General features: G+C 50.3%; 1 protein-coding gene and 2 pseudogenes across 1 annotated transcript; 2 read left to right on the top strand and 1 right to left on the bottom strand.

Moving 5' to 3' along the window:
- Positions 1 to 314: 314 nt before the first annotated feature.
- Positions 315 to 1,591, bottom strand: LOC144118831 (uncharacterized). Its single transcript, XM_077651635.1, has 2 exons — positions 729 to 1,591; positions 315 to 680 (listed from the first exon to the last, which is right to left on the bottom strand). The coding sequence occupies exons 1-2, from the start codon at positions 1,557 to 1,559 to the stop codon at positions 315 to 317; spliced, it is 1,197 nt and encodes a 398-aa protein (XP_077507761.1). The 5' UTR covers positions 1,560 to 1,591.
- Positions 1,592 to 1,714: 123 nt separating this feature from the next.
- Positions 1,715 to 18,230, top strand: LOC144118841 (protein argonaute-2-like; annotated as a pseudogene).
- Positions 18,231 to 20,939: 2,709 nt separating this feature from the next.
- LOC144118854 (uncharacterized) lies at positions 20,940 to 25,176 on the top strand (annotated as a pseudogene).
- Positions 25,177 to 25,996: the final 820 nt, after the last annotated feature.

Consider the following 25,996-nt stretch of genomic DNA (forward strand, 5'->3'; position numbering starts at 1 on the left):
TCCCGGCAACTTCTTAACAAAAAGAATACAGCCAGCCGATGTTCCTACAGCATGGCTAACGACGGCAAAATACCTAGACGTGAAACGTCGCACCATGCTCCCGGTCTCTTCCTCACCATCGACTTTAGTCTCCTGCACTGCCAGTTTATCAATATCTTGCTCCGTTATAAGTCTGTACAGCTGGCTTTGTTTTCTTTTACCTGCCAGGCCTCTGACGTTTAGGGTGGCGACTTTAAACGGAGTTGCAGAAGCCATTTTAACTTAGGAAGAAGCGACCGAAAGCACGGTGCTTACCTCCCGCGCCTAGCATGTCGCTAGACGATGCCGTCGCCGCCGGTGTCATCCGGCGCGAGCACGTGCTCCTGGTCAGGAGGCGCCTTGTCGCCGCCACGCTTCTCAGCCGGAACTTTTGGGCGCGGTCTCAGACCGGCCCGTCGTGCTTGGGGCGTCTTTGCCGTCGGTTCCCCGACGCTGGGCTCCACTGCCTTCTCCCCGTCGGCCTTGGTCTCGGCGTGTGGCCGCTTCGCAGGTGTAGTCACGCCGACGTTCATGCGGGAGTCGTCCTTTTCGTCGTGGCTCTCGCTGGCGGCCTTCCGTTCCACGTGCGCGGACGAGCTCGCTCCATCTTTGGGCGTTTCCACAGGCGTCGAAGATGGGTCAGTAGCTGGCGACCCGCTCTCCTAAGCCACAGCCGTGTCGGTGTTGCTACTCGCAACAGCTGGCTGCACCGCCACCCCCTCCGCTTTGCCCGTGTCGTCGGCACCGCTCGCTGCCTCCTCTGCTTCGACGACGTCCATCAGTTCTGCAGAGACGCTCGCTGCTACATGCCCGGTGGCCGACGCGTAGGTACGAACGCAGTCAGCCTCCGAGTGTCCATAGCGCCGGCATTTCGAACACCTGGGCACCTTGCAATCGCGGCGAACGTGCCCCGTGCCGCCGCAACGAAGGCACTGCATCGGCCGCCCGGGAACCACCACGAGAGCCAACTCGCCAGCGACTCGTACCTGGTGGGGCAGGTCGTCCACCTTCACACCTGGCTTCAGTTTCAGGAGCACGGTCCTCGTGGTGGACCCCTTCTCCTTCATGCCGGCGACGCGCCAACGCTCCCGGGTGACCTCGGTCACGTTGCCGAACGCCGCGAATGCCGTACGGATGTCCTCGTCGGCGACGCCGTGAAGCATCCAGTGGAGACGCAGCTTTACCTGGTGGTCTTCTGGATCGAAAACAATGCAGCGGCGTCCCTTGACTTCCAGCTCCTTCGTGGCGGCCAGTTTCTTTGCGGCGTCAGCGGTGCTGAAGGTCACCGCCCACACGTGGTTTATCTGGTACGCCCCCAACGCCACGACGTCGGGGAGCGCACCAGCGTTGGCGAGGGCGTCCCTGAAGTCTTCGACCCTGTAGGGTCTCGCACGCACGTCCCCGTGCAGAAAAACCGTGTTTAAAACCACACGTCCGGTAGGCAGGGTAGGCAGGACGATCTCGTAATCCTTATCAGCGTCGCTGGCAAACCTGTTTCCGCGGCCGGCAACGGCCGCTATCGCCGCTCCGTGGGAGCTCATGATCCTGCGTCCGTCACGCTCGGTGGCCGGAAGTAGAATGACCACTGAGCCACCGCGGCGGATTACGCTGCTTGCATGGGCCGTTCGCGTTTTTTGGCACAGCGGGGGAAGAGGAAGGAACAAAGCGCGTGATAGCACGTGGCGGCGTCCGACCAATGGGAGGGCCTGATGTCGAAGGTATGGGCAGTATAGGAGGTGAGAGGCATCCTTCAGAAGTTTATGGTGGAAATTATTCCGGAGACGTCCACTACGACACCTCTTTCTCTTTTTTTCACTGCCACCCTCCACTCTTCCTTTACGAAGATGGCTCCGGTGTCCACCGACATATGCGATTCAGCAAAATGGTTCATTGTAGCATGAAGATGGGCTGCGCAAAAGCGACGTTCACATGAAAGAAGACGGGACAAGCGCAGTGCTGTCTTCTTTCATGTGAATGTTCATCTTGCGCAACCCATCATTACGCGACACATGAGAGACAATTACTGCGCCATTTTCTTTCCTAAAAAAACTATTTAAAATTTTTTGTTCGGAGGTTGGTTTTATTTTCAGTTCATTTTCAGTTAATTTTCAGGGGATTCAGATACTATATCGAGAATGATTAGACGCGTGTTTGCATTGCTTGCTCAGGTACTCTCGACGTAGCGTATGCAGGTACTGAACGCACGTTACTTAAGGGCTTCAACCTGTGGTTGTGTAAAACCACTACGGGCTCCCTTAATGTGCTGGCAGAAATTTTCATTGCGTATTTTTGCTTGCGAATGATGCTTAAGACAATATGAAACAAGAAAATCCTGTTTGTGAATGTGGTGTCTATATTTTTTCATGCAGGAAACTAAATTTCACTACAAGCATATCTCTTTCCACTCTTGCTTGCTCTTGGGAGAGAATACAGTAGGAGACCTGTCACGAGTAGTTAGATTGGTATAAAAAAGAAATCGCACCAGGAAATTGACTATTTAAGAGAACTAGTCCGCCAGCGCGCAAGAGAACTTAGCAACCCTGTGCATGATAGCCTCAGCTGCTTATGCGCTATAAAAGCGCGCGCTCGGACGCACGCGCGTATGCACACACACACACACACACACACACACACACACACACACACACACACACACACACACACACACACACACACACACACACACACACACACACACACACACACACACACACACACACACACACACACACACACACACACACACACACACACACACACACACACACACACACACACAGTTGAATCACCACGTGAAATTCGCCTACGCTCAGCGCCTAATTTATAACTGAATTTATTCTTCTGTGCAGTTTCAGTTTCGCTTTCAGGAGTCGAAAGACTTGTGATGACACAAGTGAGCACAAGGTCTTGTGAAGGATACAAGAACTAATGTATAGCTCTTTGTCCATTTGCTACCATCCTGACTTCTGCAACAGTTCAGTGCAATAGTTTGAATTAATTAAAACGACAAAGCAGAGCTCATATTGCAGTTTTTGTGTACCAGACCAAAAGCACATTGCCAAAAATTTGATTTTTTCGCTCCTTCAAAAAGTGCTTGGTCCTCTCGCTGGCCTGTTACAGTGCTGTGACTGACGCTGCAAACCTCAGGTTGCCTACAGCTGTCACTTCGTCCCACAGGAGTCTCTGGAATTGGAATTTTCCGCGTTTCTCTAAAAAATTCACGGTATTTTACAAGTAAAAGATAAGGTATACTGTGGTCGATCTAGAGCTCACTGGAGTGCATTCCACGCTAGTAGTCCACAGGCGAAAAAGTGAGTCTCACCGAAACAAAATTGCGAGTTCTTATCCGCAGTGTAGACACGTGACAATCTGCCCAGTGCATTAATTCACTTTGCATTCTCTCTACTTCACGGAGATCATTTTGGCCTCTCCATATCAACACCGTGACGCGCAACTCAGATCGGCAGTGTGGGGTAGCTGACTTTTGACTTTTATCGATTAACCGATGTATGGAAGAGTTTAAACCGCTAACGCAGAGGCCAGGGGTAGGTTACGCGCGGATTTTGTGCTTAATTCAACCGCCTGCCCGACAATTCTGGACAAAAGATCTGGAGATCTCCCGCCGGCAGGCTTGCATTTTTATTAACGTTTTTGCTGCCGTCAAAAGCGTTACCTGTTGTTTGTCTGTCGTAGTCTTAACTGCTTGATGCCAGCTAGTAAAAAAAAATATTCGTACTATGCCTATTACCTTCAATGTTTCCAAAAGAGTACCTTACAATTTTCCAATTTTCAATATTTTCCCAAGAAAGTCGGACACGAGTTGTGCGTTGCGGGAATTTGAAGCTTAGCCGCCGGCTGCCGGACCCTGCCGTCACATTTCCCGCGCCGGCCCGAGCAAGGCAAACTGGGCCGGCCGATCCAATTGACCGGCAACCACTTCAACACTCAGATTCCTTCCGGAAACGTTTTCCACTACGACGTGGAGATCTGCTCCGAGACGCGCAACGAGGCCAGAGTACCCGAGAAGCGCAAGTACCGCTGCATCAGCACAAAGATACATCGCCTGGTCATCAAGTTGCTCGTCAAGAAGTACCGGGTCGACCTGAACGGCTGCATGCCCGCCTTCGACGGCCGCAAGAACCTGTACACGCGCCGTGAGCTCAAGTTCCGCGAGCGTACCTTTACGGTCGACTTCGAGGAGGACCAGCGGAATCACAAGATCATCGTCAAGATCCAGTACGCGGCCAACGTGAATCTGGACGCGCTGCACGCGGTCTTCGACAAACGCGTCAGCCACGTTCCCCATGAGGTCCTCCAAGCCATGGACATCGTGCTGCGGCACGGACCGTCGATCAAACTCACGCCCGTCGGGCGGTCCTTTTTCAAGCCGCCGTCCCCGAACGACTACAACATCCTTGGAGGTGGCCGCGAAGTCTGGTTCGGCTACTACACGAGCGTTCGGCCCGCCCAGTGGAAGCCCATGCTCAACGTCGACATGTCGGCCACCGCCTTCTACGAGCCTCTATCCGTGACCGACTTCATGTGCCAGCTTTTCATCGAGGGCCGGCGCGAGATGTCGGCCAGAGACTTCAAGGAACTGCGCGACTTCCAGAACGTTCGTCTCAACAAGGAGCTGAAGGGATTGCGCGTCAGGGTCACCCACCTTCCATACCCTCGGAAGTACAAGGTGGTTCGCGTCACCAAGGAACCAGCCAAGCAGCTCTTCTTCGACATGGAAGACGGCTCCTGTTTCTCGGTGGCCGACTACTTCCAGAACCGTTACCACCACCTCCAGTACCCGAACCTGCCCTGCATCCAGACAGGCAGCGCGGCCCGCCCGGTCTACCTCCCGCTGGAGGTCTGCGTGATCGTCGAAGGGCAGCACTGCAAGAAGAAACTGGACGAGAACCAGACGTCCGATATGATCAAGCATATGGCCCAGCCACCGGCCAAGCGTTTCAACGAGATCCGGCAGTCGGTGCGGGACCTGGTCAGCAGCAGCGAACAGTGCGCAAGTTCGGCATCAAGATCAGCACCGAACCGGCGCAGCTCAGGGGCCGGGTGCTCGACCCGCCGTCGCTGGTCTTCGAGAACAACTCGATCGGCAAGCCCCGCGAGGGCACCTGGGAACTGCGGGGCCGTCAATTCTACAAGCCAGCCACGCTGTCCCGCTGGACGCTGCTCAACCTGAGCCGGTTCGCGCAGTGAGACAGCCTCGACAACTTCGTCAAAATGCTCATCCGCGTCGGCCAGGAACTGGGCATGCGCATCGAGCAGCCGTTGGACGTGACAACGACTAATGCGAACCGCAAGCCCGTGCGGAACATCCTTCCCGAGGAGCAGCGCAGGACTGCAAGCCTCGAGATGGTCATCAGCGTGCTCGCCAAGAACACGAACTACGCCGAGATCAAGCAGGTAGCCGAGACTGAGATCGGGCTGCGCACCTAGTGCGCGATTGGCAACAACGTGATCAAGAAGTGCAACGCCGCGCTCATAACAACCTCTGCCAGAAGGTCAACGTCAAGCTGGATGGCATCAACAACATCCTGCTGCCCAAGGAGAAGCCGAAAATGTTCCAAAAGCCGGTGATCATCATCGGAGCGGACGTGACTCACCCAGCGCCCGGGGACAGCTGAATCCGTCAATCGCGGCCTGCATTGGCAGCTTGGACTCCATTCCGTCCAAGTTCCACGCCTCCATTCGCATCCAGATGGAGAAGTCCGCCACCACTTCGCGCCTGGAGATCATCAAGGACCTCAAGGACATGATGAAAGACATGCTGAAGGCCTTTTACCGTGCTACCAGGCACAAGCCGGAGCGCATCATCTTCTTTCGAGACGGAGCGAGCGAGGGGCAGTTCATGGAGGTTCGCAACCACGAGGTAAGTTTCGAATGCAAAATGATTTATCCACGCATCTTTTGGTGGGTTGTTTACAATTGAAAGAGGCAGCAGCATATTGCCTCGCGGATTCAACATCGAACATAATCGACTTCGGTAACTGATGCGTCCTAATGTAGATAAAAATGCAACGCACCACAGCGCTGGACACCACAGCGCTGGTGTTCATCGTACCTGTCTTGTACCGTGTTGAATTTTTAGCTGTCATGAATTACCTGCTAGCCCGATCAGGCACGCCTTCAAGTTTGTATGGATTCTACCAGGTTTCTATAAATACGATAAGAATTTACTCACAGCGCCATAAGTTTCTCCTAACTTTGTGCGAAAGCCGACGGTTCGTAGCTGTTGGACTGTGCACGATATGGTGTTGCCCTGCCCATCCCCTGTGTCAAGCTCCAGAAGCAGTGTTTAATCGATTAGCCGACCATTTCAGGAGTACAACTGGGCCGTGATCTTATTTCCAGGTGAGCGCCATCCGTCTGGCGTGCCAGGAGCTTTCCCCGAACGAGACGTACGAGCCGGCGCTGACCTTCAGCGTGGTCCAGAAGCGCCACCACACGCGTTTCATGCCCGCCAATGACCGGGACGGGGTTGGCAAGTGCCGCAACGTGCCGCCCAGCACCACCGTAGACTCTGTGGTCACGCACCCATTCGACATCGACTTCTACCTCTGCAGCCATTTCTGCATTCAGGTGCACAGTAATGGAATGCCGTCTGGGGCACCGAGTGTCAGTAGTCGGTACTTCTAGCTGTATTGAATCACAGGTTCGCAGAAACTCCCCAATGACGCAGAAACGAACTGCACGTGCTCACAACTTGTCAGTGCAACATTAAGCAGACCACTGTAGAGGCAGTGACATGGAGTATGGGCGCTTCATATAGACTATAGAGCAGAGGATGACTGTTAGCTCTAGGCCCCAATAGCAACTACGCATGCACCAACTTTGATATTCCATTGAGCAACAGCCAGTAACGGGTTCCCGCGAAGTGGGATGTGTTTGGTTTATGCAGGTTTAACGTCCCAAAGGGACTCAGGCTATGAGAGACGCCGTAGTGAAGGGCTCCGGAAATTTCGACCACCTGGGGCTGTTTAACGTGCACTGACTATGCACAGTACACGGGCCTTTAGAATTTCGCGTCCAGCGAAATTCGTCCGCCAAAGCCGGGAACGGGATGTGTTCCAAAAAGGAGACCACAGGATAGTAACAGATTTTTAAGACACCCAAATTCATCGTCATCAATATCATCAGCCCAACTATGCCCAGTGCAGGGCAAAGGCCCCTCCTATGTCTCTACAATTAGCCCTGTCCTTTGACAACTGCTGCCATCGTATTTTGAAAAAATCCTCAATCTCAAACGCCCACCTAACTTTCTGCTGCCCTTTGCTACTCCTCCCTTTTCTTGGAATCCACTCAGTTGCCCTTAAGGACGAGCGGTTGTCTTCCCTTCGCAGTACATACCCTGCCCAAGCCCATTTCTTCCTCTTGATTCCTGAGTTAAGACTGCGTAAATCTTGGCGGGGATGTGACGCGATGTCTATCGTCTGCAACTAGGACATCATGCTGCGGTTCCGCGGGTTTAACCGTCCCCGTGGCGTTTGTGGTGCAGGGCACGAGCAGGCCGTCGCACTACTACATCGTGTAGGACGACTCCAGCTTTACGGCGGACGAGCTGCAGAAGCTGTGCTACTACCTCTGCCACACATACGCCCGCTGCTCGCGCAGCGTGAGCATCCCGGCGCCCGTCTACTACGCGCACCTGGCCGCGTACCGAGCCAGGAACCACGTGATGAGCAAGGTGGACGTGACTAGCTCGAGCAGCGACTCGTCCGGAGGCAGCGCCGACTCCGTCTCCATCAGTCAGTACGTCGAGGCCGTCAAGGTGCTCGAGACCCTCCAGAACGCCTGTACTTCGTGTGAGGAGGCCCACTTCCGGGTGAGCGATGCTCAGTTCACTGAGCTCTCACGACGTCTTCGTGCCATACTAAAGTATGGCATGGTGGGTGTGTAACGTACCAAAGTGGCTTATGGGATATGAGATATTGTTCTAGAGGGCTTCGGATTTGGGTTGAACACCTGCTGGTTCCTTAGTGTGCACTGCGATCGCATGACACATGGGTGTCTTCCCATAGCCACTGTGCCATCACGGCGGATCAGATATAGGAACAATGTAAGCTATGTGCATAAGAACCAACGTCTAGACATGAGCGTTAATTGACAAAAAAGTGCGCTAGACAGTACCGTTAGGAAACTTGAGTCTCGTTGGCAAACAAAACGCGGAACCTAAGGCGTGGACAGGCTGGTTGCCCACAGTTAATTCCATCAAAGCTCCTCCATAAAATAATTATGCGATATGTCGACGAAATTTCGGAAATTCCTGGAAGCAAGGTGACATGGAGAATCGTTGCAATCCCTGCGGCTGCCATTTTCGAACAATCTACGCTATTTTACCGCGGTAAAACGACAGCCACGTAGCTGGATTCCACTTAGTTTTCTCGGGGCGCAATTGCGCAGATGGCTCGAATTGAGCGCCGTAGAGATTGTAGCGCCTCGCCAGCTGACGTTGCATTTGCACTCACCTTTCCAGGCGCATCGTGTGCTGTTGCGGTTTAGCGGGAAGTATTCCTCACTTTGCAGGGCATCCCCTCTTGCCCTTGGCAAGGAACTCGCTGTTGGCTGCAACCACCAGACTGTACTAAAATTTTTATTAGCTAGACAACTGATTTTATGTCTTATGCCACGGCTGAGTTTTTCCTGGTTAACACCTAGTATAACGGCATCTTAAGGTAAAAAAATTCCAGCATTTCCTGCCCTCAGTTAAACCATGTTGAGAAATTCACTTAAACAATTGATTAAACAACGTCACATAATGGTCACGACGTGAAACTTCATTTGCTTCTATAGTCAGGTAAGAATGGAGTCAACAAATTTTCGCAAAAATCTCATTTTTCGTGTCTTCATAATTCTTAAAAATTAGGCCAAAATGTCGACTTGAAATTCGCGAAATTGTCTTGAAAGAAGCACATTGCTCCTACCTTCAATTGCTGCCTTCCTAGGAAACACATCTAACGCCCTTGCAGTTCAGCGTTACTCTGATTTTATTTTCGAAATACCTGGCCTAGGTTATGTAGGAATGACTTTGCACTCCTTCAATGCACGGTAAATTTCACCGAGTCTTGCCACGTGTAAGAGCGTCATCCGTTTTGTTTAAGGCCCACCATTACACTCACTAGAGTATGCCCCGCTACAATGCTTGTGTGGGCGCATCATGCAATCATGAAACACTCTCGCGGAAGAGGTGAGGACCTGCCTCTTGCACTTAGCGAAAGCTCGTAAACGTAACGTGAGATCGTTAAAGGCCCCGTTTTCCAAAAAATCTTGCATTTGCGTTGTAGGCTTCATGAGCGTAAGATCGCGGACATGGCTCTTGCAGGTGGTCTCCAGAGAGCAACCTGTTGGAGGCTGGTGGGCCACCTAGGTGACGTTAAGCGTTACGCTATCGCGTCATACCCTTAAGGCGGATCTTGTGTCCCCTTCGATTTTTCTTAGCAATTAATGCACGAAATCCGCGAGTATTTAAACTTGCGAAAACTGGCCCCGCGGTAATTTGATCATGTACAGATCAGGAAAATGTCTTCCGATGTAGTTGTGCGCAGCCTTCGCGTGCATGTCTTATGTTATTCGTGTGTTCGCCCTAATATTTTGTTACCGCTGTAGTTGGCGATGATCCCGGCGCGGGAAGCTGTGTTCTCAGCATGCAAGCTGGCAGTTTGAATCAATGGCATAACTATATGCTTGCACGTTTTGTTCCAGGTCTTCAGCAACAAGGCAGACTTGTCGCACCATTTTTTCTTTTTTGTGTGCAGTGATATGCATTTTCTTGTTTTTGAACTTTCAAATAAAATGACTTTTGCTTTTGGAATCACTACGTTGCTTTATTCACAACTGGCCGACAGTGATTGAAATGACTCCAGATTCAGTGAGCAATAGAGGCAGGGATTAAGAGTAAGTAAATAAGGGAGTAATTATTCAGCATCCTCTGTAGCCATATGGCTGCTCTTGCGTTGATGCTAATAGGCAATTTGCCAAGACAATTACTGCGCGATTTCCTCCCCCCCACCCTTCCCTGGTGTCCTGCTAGCAATTCTGGTTAGCTCTGATCCCCGGATGTTTCTTCATAAACAGCGGGGTTGCATGGGTTCATTACTTCCTTTTTAGCCGTATGGCTGCCATTATTTGACATTATATAATATCAAATTAAACCTTCAAAACCCTACTCCACCTTCAAGAATTGGGTCTGCAACGATGTACAACTTCTGTCAAGACAATAAATAGCTTTTCAGCAGTTTACAAAGGTGTGTTGTAGCAAAGGTCCACACGTTATGTGCTACTCCCGCTTGCTCCAGGTGCGTCGTGCAAAATATATTCGTTTTTGTATGGGACTGCAAATGTTTCGTCTGCAGCCTTTTGATCTTTCCACCCACTGTTCCAGTGTGGCGTTCGGTATTGCTGTGATTGCTGAGTCGTGCTGAGTGAAGACTGCTGAGCCCTTTGATTTGTGATAAAACCCCCCCACCAGGAGCTAAGCTGCAACCAGATGACTAGCACTGGCTGATGGAATGGGCACACGCCGCCTCAGGGGCCTTGTGCTAAGGCTCTACCTTCACAGCCCTCTTTGATCAAAAGAGCAATAAGTTTTTCACTCATTCAGTTCACCAGATGACCAGCACTGGCTGATGGAATGGGCACACGCCGCCTCAGGGGCCCTGTGCTAAGGCTCTACCTTCACAGCCCTCTTTGATCAATATAGCAATAAGCTTTTCACTCATTCAGTTCTAAGACACACTTTTGAACTTATTCCCATATTAAACCATGCCGTGCTTACCAAAACAAGATTGAAAACTTCGCTTCATACTCTGTTTAACCGGAAGTAAAGCGAAGCTTCAGGGCTTCATACTTTTTGCAAAGGCTTTTCGCGTTAGCTGCGTATTCCGGTTGCGGCGACAAGGCTCTATTGAAATCTTTAACGTTGTTGCTAACATCCGATACGAAGCATTTGGGGTTACATGGACGCCCAAGACTGCCGTATGAAGTTAGCATCATCATCATTCCTCCCATAATTTGGCCGTAGCCAAATTAGGCCTACGTGGCCAGTACTGCCAGGTGCTTTGCAGTGGTTCGACCATCGCGAGGCTCATCATCGAGCAGCATAAAATTGACAAAATTCACGGCACATTACAAGCTGCGCAGGCTTGTAATGTGGCCACGGAGCTTGGCCATCGAAAAAGGAAAGGATATGCGATGTACCACATTTTTCACCTTAACTGACCGCTAGAAGACATGCTTACTTCAATAACGCAACATTCAGACATTGAATGGGTCTCCTTCACACGCACGCTATGGCGCAGCATAATAATTATAATTCCAAACAAAAACAATAGATAAAGTAACGGTGCTGCCTGTCTGGAGGCACGACAGCAATCGTCGCGATTAGTCTTGTACTCCACAAGCACAAACGTCCTGCTGGCACGAAGTGTTAAGGGGGCCGGCATCCAAGTTGGCACCACTGGCTTCCAGCAAAAACCACTTTGTCTCAAACAGTCGTCAATTGTTTGCTCAGACACTTCGTGCTCCGGCTGCAACGACTTCCATTACTGCAGTCTCGAGCGTGAGACGAATAAGATGCCATGTGCACAAAAGCCGTCCGTTTGAATTCTTGTGATTTGTGATAGTATAATTCTCAGGTGGCCACGTGTAGTGCATTTCCGCGTTTTTTTGACGTCCGTCAAAGTCTGGTCGTACGGTAGCATAGACAGATGAGGAGCCGAGAAAACTCGGGAGCGCTTCATGGGTGTACCAAAGGTGACAACAGGAAACCATGGTGGTGGCGAAGTAGCTAGGGCTGTAGAGGCATCCGGGAACATTGAGACCGAGCGCACGCTTAGTCGACGTCACTGGTGACATCAATGTTGGCTGTTATTGAAGGCTGGCTCAGAGGTCTAGGGGAAGGGTAAAGGAGTCCAGGAACCGCCGGTATTCTAGAAGGACACGTTGCAGGTAGGCAGAGTAATGACGATCGACGTCCTTTCGGTTGGCGACGCAATGGGTCCAGAGCTTAAAGGAAGCGGTACCGAGGGTTCGTCTGTGTTCGTGGAGAGACTGGCGATCACCGCGAACGACAACCGCTGCGAGAGGATCATGCCGCGTCCGCCATCACTTGTCGCTAGTTTTCCTGCGAAAAATAAAGGAGTAATATAAGAAACTATAGTGTCGGAGGAGAAAGGGTTGCAAAGGTCTAATTATCACCTGAGGACTCCAGTGATGTAAAGTTTTTTCACATAAGCGCTGACTGGAACAGTGGGTGGGCTCTGCCGCAAATCTTCCACGACACCTTTTCATGTTCGGTTGAGTTGGGGTATACCTTTCAGGATTCGGTCCACTGGTTCACTGAGACTTGATTGGCGCTCACAAGCTTGTTAACTGTTGAGGCGGAGAGGAAACACTTCCGTCAATGCTTTAAACTCTTAATAAATTAAGCAAAAGTCAGCGAGAGAGTATTGATGGACGAGTGATTAAATGGACACTGATTTAATTCATGGTAAGGCGGAATGAAACAAGGCTCCTGGCCATGTCGCAGTATGTAATCTGAGTTCCAATGCAGCCTGCCTCTATCCTACGATATGTTCAAGTAGCCGCTCTGCAGTATAGCATACCTGCTTTTATGCAGCAACGGGGGGCTAGCGGGACGGTTCTCCATCGGTGGGCAGCCGGGGGCTCCTGGGCTCGCAGGTTATTGGGTCCTGTGTGGGGAAGACGAGATGTGCGACCTGCGAGGCCAACCGTCGTCTCCTCCGGGGCGCCTAGAGGTCAACTAGTGGGCGGTGCGCCCCACTGGCACCGACCGATTATTCTTCTGCCTCTCCTTTCTTCTTCACCTTTCCTTTCTCACCCCCCCCCCATTCTGCCTCTTTCTGCTCATTTCTCGCTCGCGCAGTCGGCTGCCTAGTGCTGCCTGATCCTGGAAATGTGCACACGTACCGTTTGTCCCAGCCACCACCGCAACCCCAAGCCTGCCGGGCTCTTATTTGAATGTCAAGCGGCCGTTCCCGTACCCTTCTGGTTCTGAACCTTCCGGCACTTGCTTTTTCTTGTCATAAACAAAACACGATATACTTACGTGTTATAAAATATGCTGTGCTCTTAGGTCGAGTAGTAGTAGAAGAGTGAGCAACTGGGAGATCAAAGGTTGGACACTGCGCTGGATGTTTCGTACATACGCGCTCTAACTGCACCAGATATACCTAATTAATGCTAGAGCATTAGATGTGTTGTTCACGAAAATTTCGGTGTCGATCCGTGGTACGAAAATGCAGGTGTCGCGTCTGTCACGGTGGGCTGGTGGCAACCTGCGCCACGGGTTGCAGGCAACCTGCCCATCATGGCAGATGGCGATGATATTCAATAAAATTCAGTGCTATTGCCACCTGCCCAGCGTTGCACTGCGCATCAGCCCATTGGCTGAGACACAGCCTCCGGAAGAACAATGTGCAAAAATAAACCTCACGGGAGCTCGGGAAGAGCCACCTGTCTCTCACAAGCTCCACAGGGGGCCATCTTTGAAACAGACACCTGCGGGGGCAGTGGTACATCGCTCGAACGGTGCACCACTGCGCCAGTATAGTGGTATGAGGACTCCCCGTGATCTATGAATCTATGCAAGAGGATTAAATTGACTATACTTGCGCGAAAAATAGGAAGAGACGTGGTGACAGGACAGAGCGCTCTGCCCTGTCGTCACGGCCCTTCCTATTTTTCGCGCGAGTATAACAGATTTAATGCAGAATGAACCAATTGCTCTTCCAAACGAAAGCACTTATGCGAGAGGAAGAGTACCTGGACGGGAGGGATCTCTAATGCCATCGCTTTCTGCCCTTAAGGGTAGGTTAAGCATATTCCAAGTTTTTGCACTCTCTTTTGACTCCACGGTAAAAGCACACAAAGGAATAGGCGACAAAGTGCACATGCTCAAGGGATGAAAAAAAAAACTGTGTTTAACCTTGTGGAACTTCACATCACAAAAGACAAAAGTTTTTTTTTTTCTTTGGGATAGTCTCCCGTAAAGCGGCATGCAGGAACAAAAAAAAGTGTTCGTGGTGTGCCGGCGCCACGACCGCAAAGCTGGCGTTCAAGGTCACGCAGTTTCACAGAGGTTCGTCGGCTGCTAGCGTAAGCGGCGGCTTCAAGTCTCACTGTTCTGTTGCATCTGTAGTGTGTGCCTGGTAGTGTGCCGTGTTCTCAAGTGTTCACAACTGACAATGTTTGGAGAACGTAATTTTATGTCCGACTGCACCAGAAGGCTTGCAGAGAAGACTACCGCTTGGGACGTCAAAGTGGATGGGAAAAAAAGGTATTTTCTCTTCTTCTCGTGACAGCCTTCTTGGTGCCGCCAATTCAGTCGCTATCTCTTCGGCGAATCCTTGCAGGGATCTACGGACAGTCCGGGACATCTGGCCAAGGAGCGTTTTTGGACGGCAACACCAGTGCTGTTGCCGCTGCGGACGACCCGTGGAAGTCTGCGGAAACCTGGCTGCGCGGCAGAGGGCGATAAGAGAAATGCAAGAAGAGAAAGGAACAGTGTGTCCATTGATCGGAGGTGAGAAAGATGTAGAAATATGGCGGCGGTGGCAAGGCGGCTAGGATGAGCGTTATTGCCAGGCGAACGTTCTACCGACATCACTCTGGGCGGCAGTGGAACGCAGGATACGCGCTGGGGTGAACAAATACGGGAGATGTGGACGAAGAAGGACAATGTGGGTGGTTGACTGGAGGTGAGAAGATGGCAGAAGTGGAACGCCGGTGAAGCAACAGTGGAGGCATCTCTAGAGCTGGTGGCGCACCAGGGCCGTAGCTTGGAGGCAGCGGCAACGACAGCTTGTCCGAGTATGTGAAGGGGCGAATCGCGTCAGATGGTGTTGGCGAAGCACTCCGCCCCAGCATAAATTTTCGTCGTCAACTAGCTTGCTCGCGTCAAGCGACCATCCTCCTAGAGAAGCAGAGAAAAAAAAATCCTGAAAACGCTTATTTACTAAGCCGAGGAGCATGTACTAAAATGTTTTGAGCTGCTTTTAAGATGACATAAATCTCGATGACGGTTATATCAAGGCATATTCTGCATACCACCACGGGTATTGGCAGACCAGTTGGTGTTGTCCTTACTACGCATGTTTTAATCTCCGGGCGAACAAAACGCTTGAAAAATGCCACAATCCACTAAATTGCTGAAACGTATTGGGTGATTTCTGTCCAAGCTTGTTTTGCGATCTCTATTTTTAACTTTTAGCTATGAATGTCCCAATACAAGTGAGCGCAGTGGATGGGTAAGAAAACTGAGCAGATGCGGTCAACGACACAGCATCTTCGCTTCGGACGTTTTGAAGAAACAAAGATTATCAGCAACGGTAATGAAATATAAGCACTAGCCTGTTCATCTGGGTATACCTAGATGAACACACAAACTGTTACCGAGCCTGTGAAACCGGCTGCTTGGCTCTCATCTGCAAAAACTGTACTCGTAGCCAAAAGCAGTTTCTCACTAATTCCCCCAAATACATGCAAGTACCGATGTTTATTTGGATCTCAAACAACTTAGGTAATGATATTTTACCTTGTGAACAGTGTGTGCTCTCGAATAGGCCAGTATTTTGCGCACAGAAATTTTTTAAAATACCGGCACATAAAAGCGTAAGTCCCTGTACATAGATGCAGAATGCGGGCTTCGAAGCAAAACTTTCGCGGAACTTCATATTCCTGCTTGGTTACGCAAGGATGCATACAACACAAGTTTTGCTTCTTCCATCAGTCCGCGCTATTTTGTTCGAAGCTATTGTCTTCGATATGAGTCTGCAGATAAATTTTTTGTTATTGGAATTAGCTCCACATTTCCTGCTCGAGAATAAAAACGACGACCCAGATGCACAGTAATTGCCACAGCTTACGTATGTGGCCTCAGTTATTCTCGTGCTCTGTGCCTTGATCCTTGCCGTCCCCGGTTCACTGACAAAGGAATTATTTTCTAATGAACAGAAGCGGCGAAAGCACGTTTGGTACGCATTCAGGAGCGAAAATATTGTGTCGTGCAATTTCAGATGCAAACAGGCAAGCGGCATGCAATGGCCGGTTCGGCGCTGAAGCGTGCCTCTTTTTTTTTTACACTGATAAAGACAAATAGTGCGGAAATGACATCTAACCAATACAAATGTTGCACTACACTTAGCTGGCTAAACGCAAAAGCGGTAAATCGCAACAAAAACAGCACTGAACCAATATGCGGCACGTACACTACAGATACTTGAGGAGTTCGGCGATTGCCACTTCTCGCGCTTGATTCGGACCGGCCACAGAAGCCTCCTTTTCGGGTCTCTTGGAAAATGGAACATCCCCCGACCATTTCTCGTACGTTTGTAGCACTGCGGAACACAACGTCCAGGCATTGCACTGCGATGAACGCCGCGCGAACGCAGGCACGCAGCAGTGACGCCCGCACGGCAGCAAAGCCGTGAAATCGACCGGTCGACGCGGGCAACACAGAGGCTGAGGGAGCGGGCGAAAACAGGTTTAGGCGATGTCGAGTGGTTAGAAGGGTGACTTCACAATAAGCGGGGGCGCGCGCATCGTTCACTCTCCTAGAGCTCCGAAAAAAGCGTCCTCCACTGACGGCGTCACGAGCCCCCGGATGGATGGATGAATGGATGAATGGATGGTAGAAGCGTCCCCTTTGAAACGGGCGGTGGGGGTTGCCACCATGCTGTTTTTTTCTTTATTGTTGTTTAACTCTACTGTAAGTTGTTAATAAAATTCGCCACTTTCTTTAATATACGCCTTCGTACACTTTTAAACTTATGTCACCTCTCTGCTTTTGAGCCCCCAGTCCTCCAATCCCTTTTTGCAAAATTCCACCGCAGATTTATTTACGTGACTATTGTTATCTATAAACCCTAGGGTGCGTCAGTAAGAGTGACTGTGCCTGCATCGACATCGGGATGGATACTATCACATTTTAGAATGAAGTGTTCTCTTGTTTCTACAGATTTAACACACACAGCCATGTGTCATCTTGTTCGTTAAATTTCTTTTTGTAGCTGCGCGTCCTAAGACACGCTGACCTAGCTTCTAAGAGTAAGGCACTGCCTCTTGAGTTATAAAACGTTTCCTTCCTGATCTGCCTTTTCCAGTATCGATATAGTTTTACACTATAGTTCTTTTCCATTGAATATGTCTAATTTTTACCTTCGATGTTTGTAACCTGTCGTTTAATGCTCTTTCTTTCTCCTTCCTCGTGTCTGGCAAATTTACTGGTCAGCTTTCTAGTTCACTTCTACTACTGTGAGTCAACGCTCTTTCTGTATAGGTATTTAAATCCTAGTGCTAATCCATGCGGCACTATAGCGGCTATAAATATACTGGCTAGAGTGCGCAGCGCGCGCGTTTCTAACGGGAGGACGAGGCCCCCGCCGTGATGACTGCGCTGAGAGGCCGCAAGCGGCGCTGCCGGTCGAGTAGGTGCACCTGTCGTCTGCTGTCGCGCTGATGCCACAGCCTCGCGCGATTGCTTAGGACGTCTGGAATCAATGTTTGACAGGCCTCATCTCTTGAATTGTGAAGCTGGACGACGCTAAACGTGAGCAAAAACGTCCTCTTGAGATGTTAAAGGCTAAGAGGCAGTGCAAAGAGAGGACGTGTTTTGTTGCGTTCTGTCGAAACGGTTGTCGGTCTAAGGAAGCAAAGGTGTCTTTGTTCACTGCACCGGCGGACCCAGCACGGCTTGCTGAATGGAAAAATAAGATCAAGAGGGCAGACAAAAGGCTGACACCGATGGCTGTCGTGTGCGAAAAACATTTTGAGAACGAATGTATCGAAAGATCTTTTAAGGTTACGGTGAACAGCGTCGTGAACGATCTTGCCCGAGAGAAGCCATGCCTGAAGCCCGATGCTGTCCCTACAGTATTTACCCAGCTCATCTTGCGCCTAAAAAGACGGTGAAAAAGAAGGTGCGAAACATCTGCGACCAAGGACCGGCACCTAAACAACGGAAGCGAAATGTCGAGCTGGTGGATCCCGAGTTGTGCTCTGCAGTTGACGATGATGATACGTGGGTTGACTTTCACTGCATCTCTCGTGGAGGCGCATGGGAGGAGCTCCAGAAGCGTCTCGATTCCGAGCAGACAGACATTGCTACAGGACCGGTGTGTGATAGCGAAGCGTTCTACAGTCTCCGTGCCCAGGTGATGTTCGGCACCCGTTCGATGGAATTCTGATTCCGCGGCGACATGGATGAAGTTGCCGGCTGCGTCAAATGGCGCTTTAACTTATGCCTGTTGCGAGACCGAAGCTGGTGACATCTCGAAGCTATTCATCGAAAGAATGGTGACTTTTGGAAAACCTTTGCGTAAGCACGGTAAAGTAATTGCTACAATTTACTTCCGAGGAAGAGAAAAGGAAAAGCGCGTGCTTACAGCCCGCCATGAGGCAGAGACATTAATAAAAGATGGCTCTGCGTGGTCTCTAATGGATTTTGCATGATTCCTGTTGCAAGCAAGCACATCTCATGCAGAAATATGTACTTTGTAGAGATATTCTTGCTGACCAACGCTAGAAAAGGAGAGTGGTGCTTGCACTGCAGATATTAACGGAAGCTCTCGCAGCACGACATGTACAGAAGAAAATAGACGAAAGATCCTAGCAGTCACAAAAAAAATTCAAGAATTTTTCTCGTGCATTGAGAAAGACAAAGAAAAGCCTGGCCAATTCTCAGCAGCAGGTGACTCAAATGAAGGAACAAAACAATGGACTGAGCGAAGAAGCTCTTGAGGCAAAAATACAGTCACTCCCGAAGAAGCAGGTGTTAGCTGTGAGAGCTTGTTTCCTGGCCGCAAGAGGAAAGTCTATGAGAGGCATGTCTTATGATGATGCCTGGATTGTGGAATGTTTGCTAATGAGGATGCGGAGCCCAAAACTCTACGAGCACCTTCGGAAGCAGAACATTATGACTCTGCCTGGACGAAAATGCTTGCAAAAATTTCTGCAACGATTGAAGGCCGGCTTGTTCTAACGAGAAAGTTTTTGCCGCTTTAAGCGAAAAGACCAAAAGCATGAACACGTTCAGCCGTCACGGGGGCCTGCTTTTTGATGAGATTAATCTCTCGGAACATCTCAGTGTGAAGGCAGCCGGTGAGTTTCAATGCCAATTCCAACATGTCATTTCTGTAGCTTTAAATTATTTCTACAATTCAGGTAGAAAAGCAAGATTGCCTTTTATTTTCTCCATTATGAGAGTCAATGTTCCGCATGATGCGTAATGTGCTTTTTGTAACAATTCAGGTAACACTGAAGGCTTCGTGGATCTTGGAGATTACACGACCAGTGACCACTAAGGTGTGCTTGCAGACCACAGGTAGATTGTGCTTTTTCAGGCCTACACCGGTAAGTTGTTTCAAATGTGGTAGCTTTCAAACTCATGGCATCAACAACTTGGTCATATTTCTCGCCCCATCATTGGTATTGCCCATTTTTCAGGAAGCTGGACGCAAATCCTTTTCGTTATTGCCTTGAATGGAAATGTAAAAGCAGACACACTGGCAAAAATTGTAGTCGAATGCACGGTCCTGGCTGAACAAGCAGGCTTGTACGTTGACTCCGTGACGTACGTGTCACAGCGCCAGCTGGAACAGGAGCATGTAGCGGATCTTTGGCTTACATGGTGAGCATACTCTAAATTTTGCTCATCTGTTAATACTCTCACCCTGTGTGTAAGCATAAGAAACATCTTAAAAGCGAAATTTCACAATTAGTTGAAATCTCCACATAATTGTTCTTAAAATGTATATAAATTATAGGCTGCAACGGATCATAATAGTGTAGTGTTTTATCTGTTTCCTTAGTAATATATAGTCAAAAGTTGTAAATTTGATATCCTGCCGCTGTGGTAAATATAAAAAAATGCTACTTTATCACAATAAAAGTTGTGTAGGTAAAGGCTACACAGTGTCTCTGTTGCTGGTTTTTAAAGACATTGTTTTCGCATCATTTTGTGTACCTGGTGTATAAAAAATGTTTTTCACAGGTTCTGCTACTCATCTGAGAAAGAGCACCAAGCACCCTGTTGACCCTAAAAGGCAACTTTTCTTCGTCTCAGACTTTCCACACCTTCTGAAAAATGTGCGGAATGGATATGTGTCCAAAGGCTACTCTAAAATGTCTGGCTACGTTCACAGCGGTATTATCGACACAGCGTGGGAATCGGACTGCGACAATGTCGCGCTGAATGCTATGCCCAACATAAGTTCAGACCTGAAGCCAAATTGGTTCGAGAAAATGAAAGTAGATTTAGCATTTCAACTTTTTGGTGATCAGGTAATCAAGAGAGTCTATGTGCACAGGAAACGTGTACATTCTGTGTACAGGAATGCGAAACCAACAGAAAAGTTCGTCAAGCAAATGAACAGGCCTATCCGCATAATGACCTCAAGGACGAGCCAAAAGGCTCTGAAGCCTGGAAATGCAGATGAAAAATTCCTAGAAATTTTTTACATTACCTAGACGCGTGGCAGCGACATGCAGAACTAGCTGCAAGGGCGGATTTATTACTGAAAACACAGCTTGTGGACTAATGGTTACGATAAGAAGTGCATTAGACTTGCTATCTTACCTTAGCTCCACTGTAGGATACTGTGCTGAGAGCGCCTATGCCGCGTGTCATGTGTCTGCGTTATCGGGCGCTCTCGCCCTGATGCCTAAAACGTTGTCGGTCCGTGACGTCACTTGTCGCATGAGTGCTTTCTATATATGTATTCTGCTTGCGTGAAATAAAGGTTGTTATCGTGCCGGGATCGGAGTCAGGCTCAGTTCCTTCATGCCCGCTGCCCGGCTGCGCTCGGCGTCCGGCAAGGGCCGCAACAGCGCATGGTGTCAGAAGTGGGATTCTCGGGCATTCGAGGGGCGTTGCCTTAACTTCGTCAACCGGCGCCATGTTAGAGGACAACGCAGTCAAGCCCTTTCACGGCATGTTCGCGGTTCCAGCTCCGCCAAGGTTTGACTTCGACCGGACGTCCGAATGGCGTTCTTGGATCCAACTCTTTGATGACTGCCGCTTCGCCTCGGGCCTAAATGAGCGGAGTGAACAAGCGCAGGTCCGGACTCTATACGATGGGCAGGCACGCAAGAGAAATCTTCTCGACTTTTGCATTACCCGAAGAACAGAAGCAATACGAAGTAGTCAGAAAGAAGTTCGACAATCACTTCGTCGCCGCAAGGAACCTTATTTATGAGGGCGCATGCTTTCACTGTCGCATTCAAGAACCTGGAGAGTCAGTCGACCAGTTCGTTACCGCGTTGCACACGCTGGCGGACCGGTGCGACTACAAGGAAAAGAGCGCATGATTCCCGACAGGTTCGTGGTCGGCCTCAGGGATACTAAGCTCTCTGAGTCGTTCAAATGAATGCGAATTTGACTCTTGCCAGCGCTTTGGCAAAAGCGCGCTTAAAGGAGATCGTCCAACGACAGCAGCAGCAACTGCGAGAAACCGGCGACGAACCCTTGGCAGCGGCGACCAGCAACCTTGACGCGGAAAGCAAGCAAGGGCAGCCCGGAAAGAATTCTTCAGGACAACACTCGGGCAGCTCGTCAAGGAACTGTTCACCTGGAATACAAGGTCGGCGCCCCAGAGCACAATGCTTCCGACCAGGCACCCCCACGTCATGTCCCACATGCGGTCAAGGAGCGCACCGCAGAGCCTCGTTCCCAGCAAAAGCAGCGAAGTGCAGCTACTGCGGTTGTTCCGGACACTTTGCAGCTGTATGTAGGAAAAAGCTGCATGTGATGGAAAGAAGGTACGTACAACTTTCATCTCTCCATATGGACAAAGGGGCGTTTTTCGTTGGCGCGGTGTACGGGGAGTACTCTAATTCTCGGTATGTACAGGTCGTCATTACCGGCACTCCGGTGTTCGCTAAAGTAGATTCCGGGGCCGAAGTTTCCGTTGCGCCCTCGACGTTTTCCGGTTTGCCTAACAGGCTAGAAAAGTGCGGCCTAATCCTAACAGGCCCGTCGAATGAGCCACTCAATGTTTTGCGAAAGTTTCATGCCACTATCCAGCGGAAACAAAAGTGTCCAGCAAATCATGTATACGTGGTCTCACCATTACGCTCCGTACTTTTGGGTCTCCCAGCGCTTGAGGCTCTGGAAGTTTGCAGGCTCGGTCAGTAGCGAAACAGCCGTCGAAGCTTCCTACGCGCAGCTTTTCAGAGGTCTAGGAGCGATAAAAGGAGAACACAAAATTAGACTGAAGCCGAACTCGATGCCTTTTGCAATTCATGTTGCGCGTCGCATAGCCTTACCCTTGCGTGACCGAGTTAAGCAGGTGCTCGAGCGTATGGAGCGAGATGGTGTGACCCGCAAAGTAGATAAAGCAACAGAATGGTGTGCAGGAATTGTGGCAGTACTCAAAACATCTGGAGCGGTTCGTATTTGCGTTGACTTGACGCAATGAAACAAAAGTGTACTTCGCGAGCGGTATGTCCTGCCGACAGTTGATGATAGCCCCGGTCTTTTAAGAGGGGCCTCTGTGTTTTCGAAGTCGGACGCCAACTCCAGCTTCTTTCAAATTAAGTTGTCGCCCGAAAGCCGGTTCTTAACTACGTTCATAACACCAGCTGGGCGATACTGTTTTCAAAGACTGCCGTTTGAAATAAAGTCAGCACCCGAGTTCTTTCAGAAGAAAATGTCGCAGATACTTGAAGGAATCCCAGGCGTGATAAACATGATGGATGATGTGCTCATTTTTGGCAGCGACAAGGCTCAACATGACGAGCGCTTACGTCTAACTTGAGATCGTCTCGCAATTGCCGGCGTTCCGCTATACAAAGAAAAAGTGTTCTTTTGGAGTAACTGACGTAAAATTTATTGGCTGTGTGCTTAACTGGCGACGCCAGCAAACGTGTCTGACGTTCGACGGCTGCTCGGTATGGCTAATCATCTAGCTAAATTCATACCAGATTTGGCTTCGAAAACGGCGGCTTTACGTCACTTGCTTTGGAAGGGTTTCGAATAAACGTGGGAACCAGCCCAAGAGCAAGCGCTGTCGTACGTCAAACACGTTATCTCTTCGACGCGCGTAATGGCTAACTATGATGCAAAGTACCCTACGTTTCTTTCCGCTGACGCGTCATCATTCTGTTTGGGGGCCGCACTGATGCAACTTCAATCAAACAATGAAAAAAGCCCTGTTGCATTTGCGTCACGCTTGTTGATGCCTGCCGAAACCAGATACTCTCAGATTGAGAAGGAAGCGTTGGCAATATGACTTGGGTGGCAGAGTGATTTGATGGGTACATCAAAGGTCTTAAAATTTTGTTTAAAACCGACCACAAACCACTTGTAACGTTGTTGGGAAAATCACCTTTAGATGCTTTGCCACCTCGTATTCAGTGCATGAGGCTCATGCGGTTCAGCTTTGCGATTGTGCATGTCCCGGGTAAGAGCCTCGTTACGTCAGATGTGTTGTCTAGAGCCCCGATTCTGGGAAAACAAATTTATGCTCATGCGCTGAATGTTGGCGAAGTCGCTAAGTTCGTTTCTGGCTGCTTGACAAATGCCGTCGAGGCTAGCCTTTTTGAACGAGTCAAAGCTGAACAAGCAGCCGTTGAAGTATGTCAAGCTCTCGTAAAATTCAGCCGGGAAGGCTGGCCAAAGTTCTCATCGCTGTCGATGGTCTTGCGTCCATACTGGCAGGAAAGAGCAACGCTGACAGTCGCTGAAGGCGTGCTACTCAAAGGTGTGCGGCTGGCGATCCCACAAAAATTACGCGCAGAGGTCTTGACGTGCTTGCACGAGAGTCGCCAAGGAATTGAAAAAATGCAGAGCTCGAGCCAGAGAGTCCGTATGGTGGCCTGGGTTGAGTTGCCAGCTGAGAGCTTTGGTGACCGATTGCCCAGCATGTGCGGAGCACAAGGGATAGAAGTCGGAACCAATGATTCCGACAGCCACTCCACAGCGTCCTTGGCAAAAGCTAGGCGTTGATCTCTGCCATATTGAGAGAAAGTGGTTTTTGGTGGTCGTAGATTATTTTTCTAGATACCAATAGATAGCCTTGCTATCTTCAACAGAATGTGCCACTCTCATTATGCACCTCAAAATTTGCTTTGTAAGACATGAAATACCAGAGTTTGTCATGTCGGATAATGAACCACAATTTGTATCTCTGGAATTTCAGTCGTTAGCTCGCGGCTATGGCTTCCACACTGTGGCGACGAGCCCCAGATACCCCCAGGCAAATGGGGAAGTATAAAGGATGGCCCAAACAAACGGCTGATTATAAGAGCTAAGGACTCCTATCTTTCGCGGCTAGCGTGCAGGGACACCCCTGGGCCAAATGGAAAAAACCCCTGCAGAGCTTCTGATGGGCTACGCACAATTCCTGTCACTCCCAAGAGCCTTCTACCCCAGAGGGTGAGCCGGAAGAAGTTCAGAGATCGCGATGTAACCATCCGACAGCGGCAGCGTAGGTCCTTCAATAGTCGTCATAGGGCTCTTCCGCTGCCAGTCCTCAAACCAGGAGCGGGAGTATGGGTGACAGACTGCAAAGTAAAAGCGCGAGTCTTGTGTCTAGCACAGCATCCGAGGTCGTATGTAGTTAGAACTTCTGCTGGTGTAGTTCTTGAATGAATCCGGAAATTTTTGGTTCGTTTTGTTTCCCAGCAGAATGACTGCGAGGAAGAAGGAGGTAGCTATGAGTTTCCGCAGGCAGATGATAGTCCGGTAGAAATGGAACGGGAAACTAATCCATCTACTAACAAGGCACCTGCCGATTCATCTAGTACTCCTTGGCACGAACTGACCCTCCTTGATATAGAACGCGACTTGGCCGTAATGTCCGACCGCCAGACCAATATGGGTTCAATAACTGACTGTCACTTTGTTTTGAGCATTGGTTGCTTCCATTAAAAGTGTTTTGTTTGCTGCAGTGCTAAGTTTCGTTGCAAATGCCGGTGTATCTTTTCAGAAAAAGGGGAGATGTGCTGCGGGCCCGGATGACCCGGGACCCTGTGTTCGCGGCCAGGGTGCTTCGGATGGAGGTCCTCCCGGAGTCCCGAGCCCTGGTCGCACCACCCGTGCCAGGGACCGCGCCTCCTGCTGCGACACCAACCCCAGCAGACGACGACATCGGGGACCTGGTTATGGACTTTGATCTGCTGGGGGACTTGTAACTTGTAAGCGGCCAATAAAGGTAAAGGCTATAATGAGATCATTGCAGTCTACCGTTCGCTGAACTCAGGGGACGTTCGGTCTTAAGGAAGGAGGATTGGGGGAGTTTCGGAGAGCCGTACTCTTCCCGGACCATCTGGCTACTCGCCCGTGGGGAAGGCGGAAAGCGGAGCCGCCGTTGCCGATGTCAACTACGATTCCCGATTTTACCAAGTAATCTCGTCCGAGAATGGCGGGGACCGTGAGTCCAGGCAGGTGAATGAAGCGGTGTCGTCGTTTACGCTGATTCCAGCGCACAAGACGCGCATCACTGCCGGAGCACGCCTCTCCGCGCGCGAGTTGGAGGGGCACGTTGCGCTTCCGCAGCTGAATGCCCTTCCGTGCCAGATGAGAGACGACCTCGTCTCCGATGAGCGACGTGCTCGCTCCAGTGTCGAGCAGTGCTTTGAACGTAAATCCTGCGATTGCAAGTTCTATGAACGGAGCACTCACCCTGCTCGGTGTTCCGACCCAGAACAGCGAAGGGGCCGCGATAGCGGCTGCATCGCCCGGTTCCGCCACGGCTACCGGCGCCATTACCGGCGGCCTGCCTCGTTTCCCGGCCCGGTAGGGCACGCGCGTGCAATGTGACCCGTTTGGCCACAGTTGAAACAGCGTACAGAGTTCCGTGCATGGTACAGGGACGGACGAGGCTGCTCTCGCGCGCAGCCATCCGTGAGCGCGTTCCGAACCGGCATTTCCACTCGGTAACGCTGTCCGTCTGGAGGCGTAATCCCTTCGCGATCACTTGACCGACCTTGGGAATCTGTCGGGCGGTTGGCG

This window comes from Amblyomma americanum, chromosome 1, assembly GCF_052857255.1.
Source record: "Amblyomma americanum isolate KBUSLIRL-KWMA chromosome 1, ASM5285725v1, whole genome shotgun sequence".
Classification (NCBI taxonomy): domain Eukaryota; kingdom Metazoa; phylum Arthropoda; class Arachnida; order Ixodida; family Ixodidae; genus Amblyomma; species Amblyomma americanum.

Excerpts from the sequence above, each read along its gene's own strand:
- LOC144118831 (XM_077651635.1), bottom strand. The coding sequence starts at position 1,559 with ATGAGCTCCCACGGAGCGGCGATAGCGGCCGTTGCCGGCCGCGGAAAC. Across the intron at positions 681-728 it reads GCAAAGCGGAGGGGGTGGCG|GAGAGCGGGTCGCCAGCTAC; the intron begins GTGCAGCCAGCT and ends GCTGTGGCTTAG.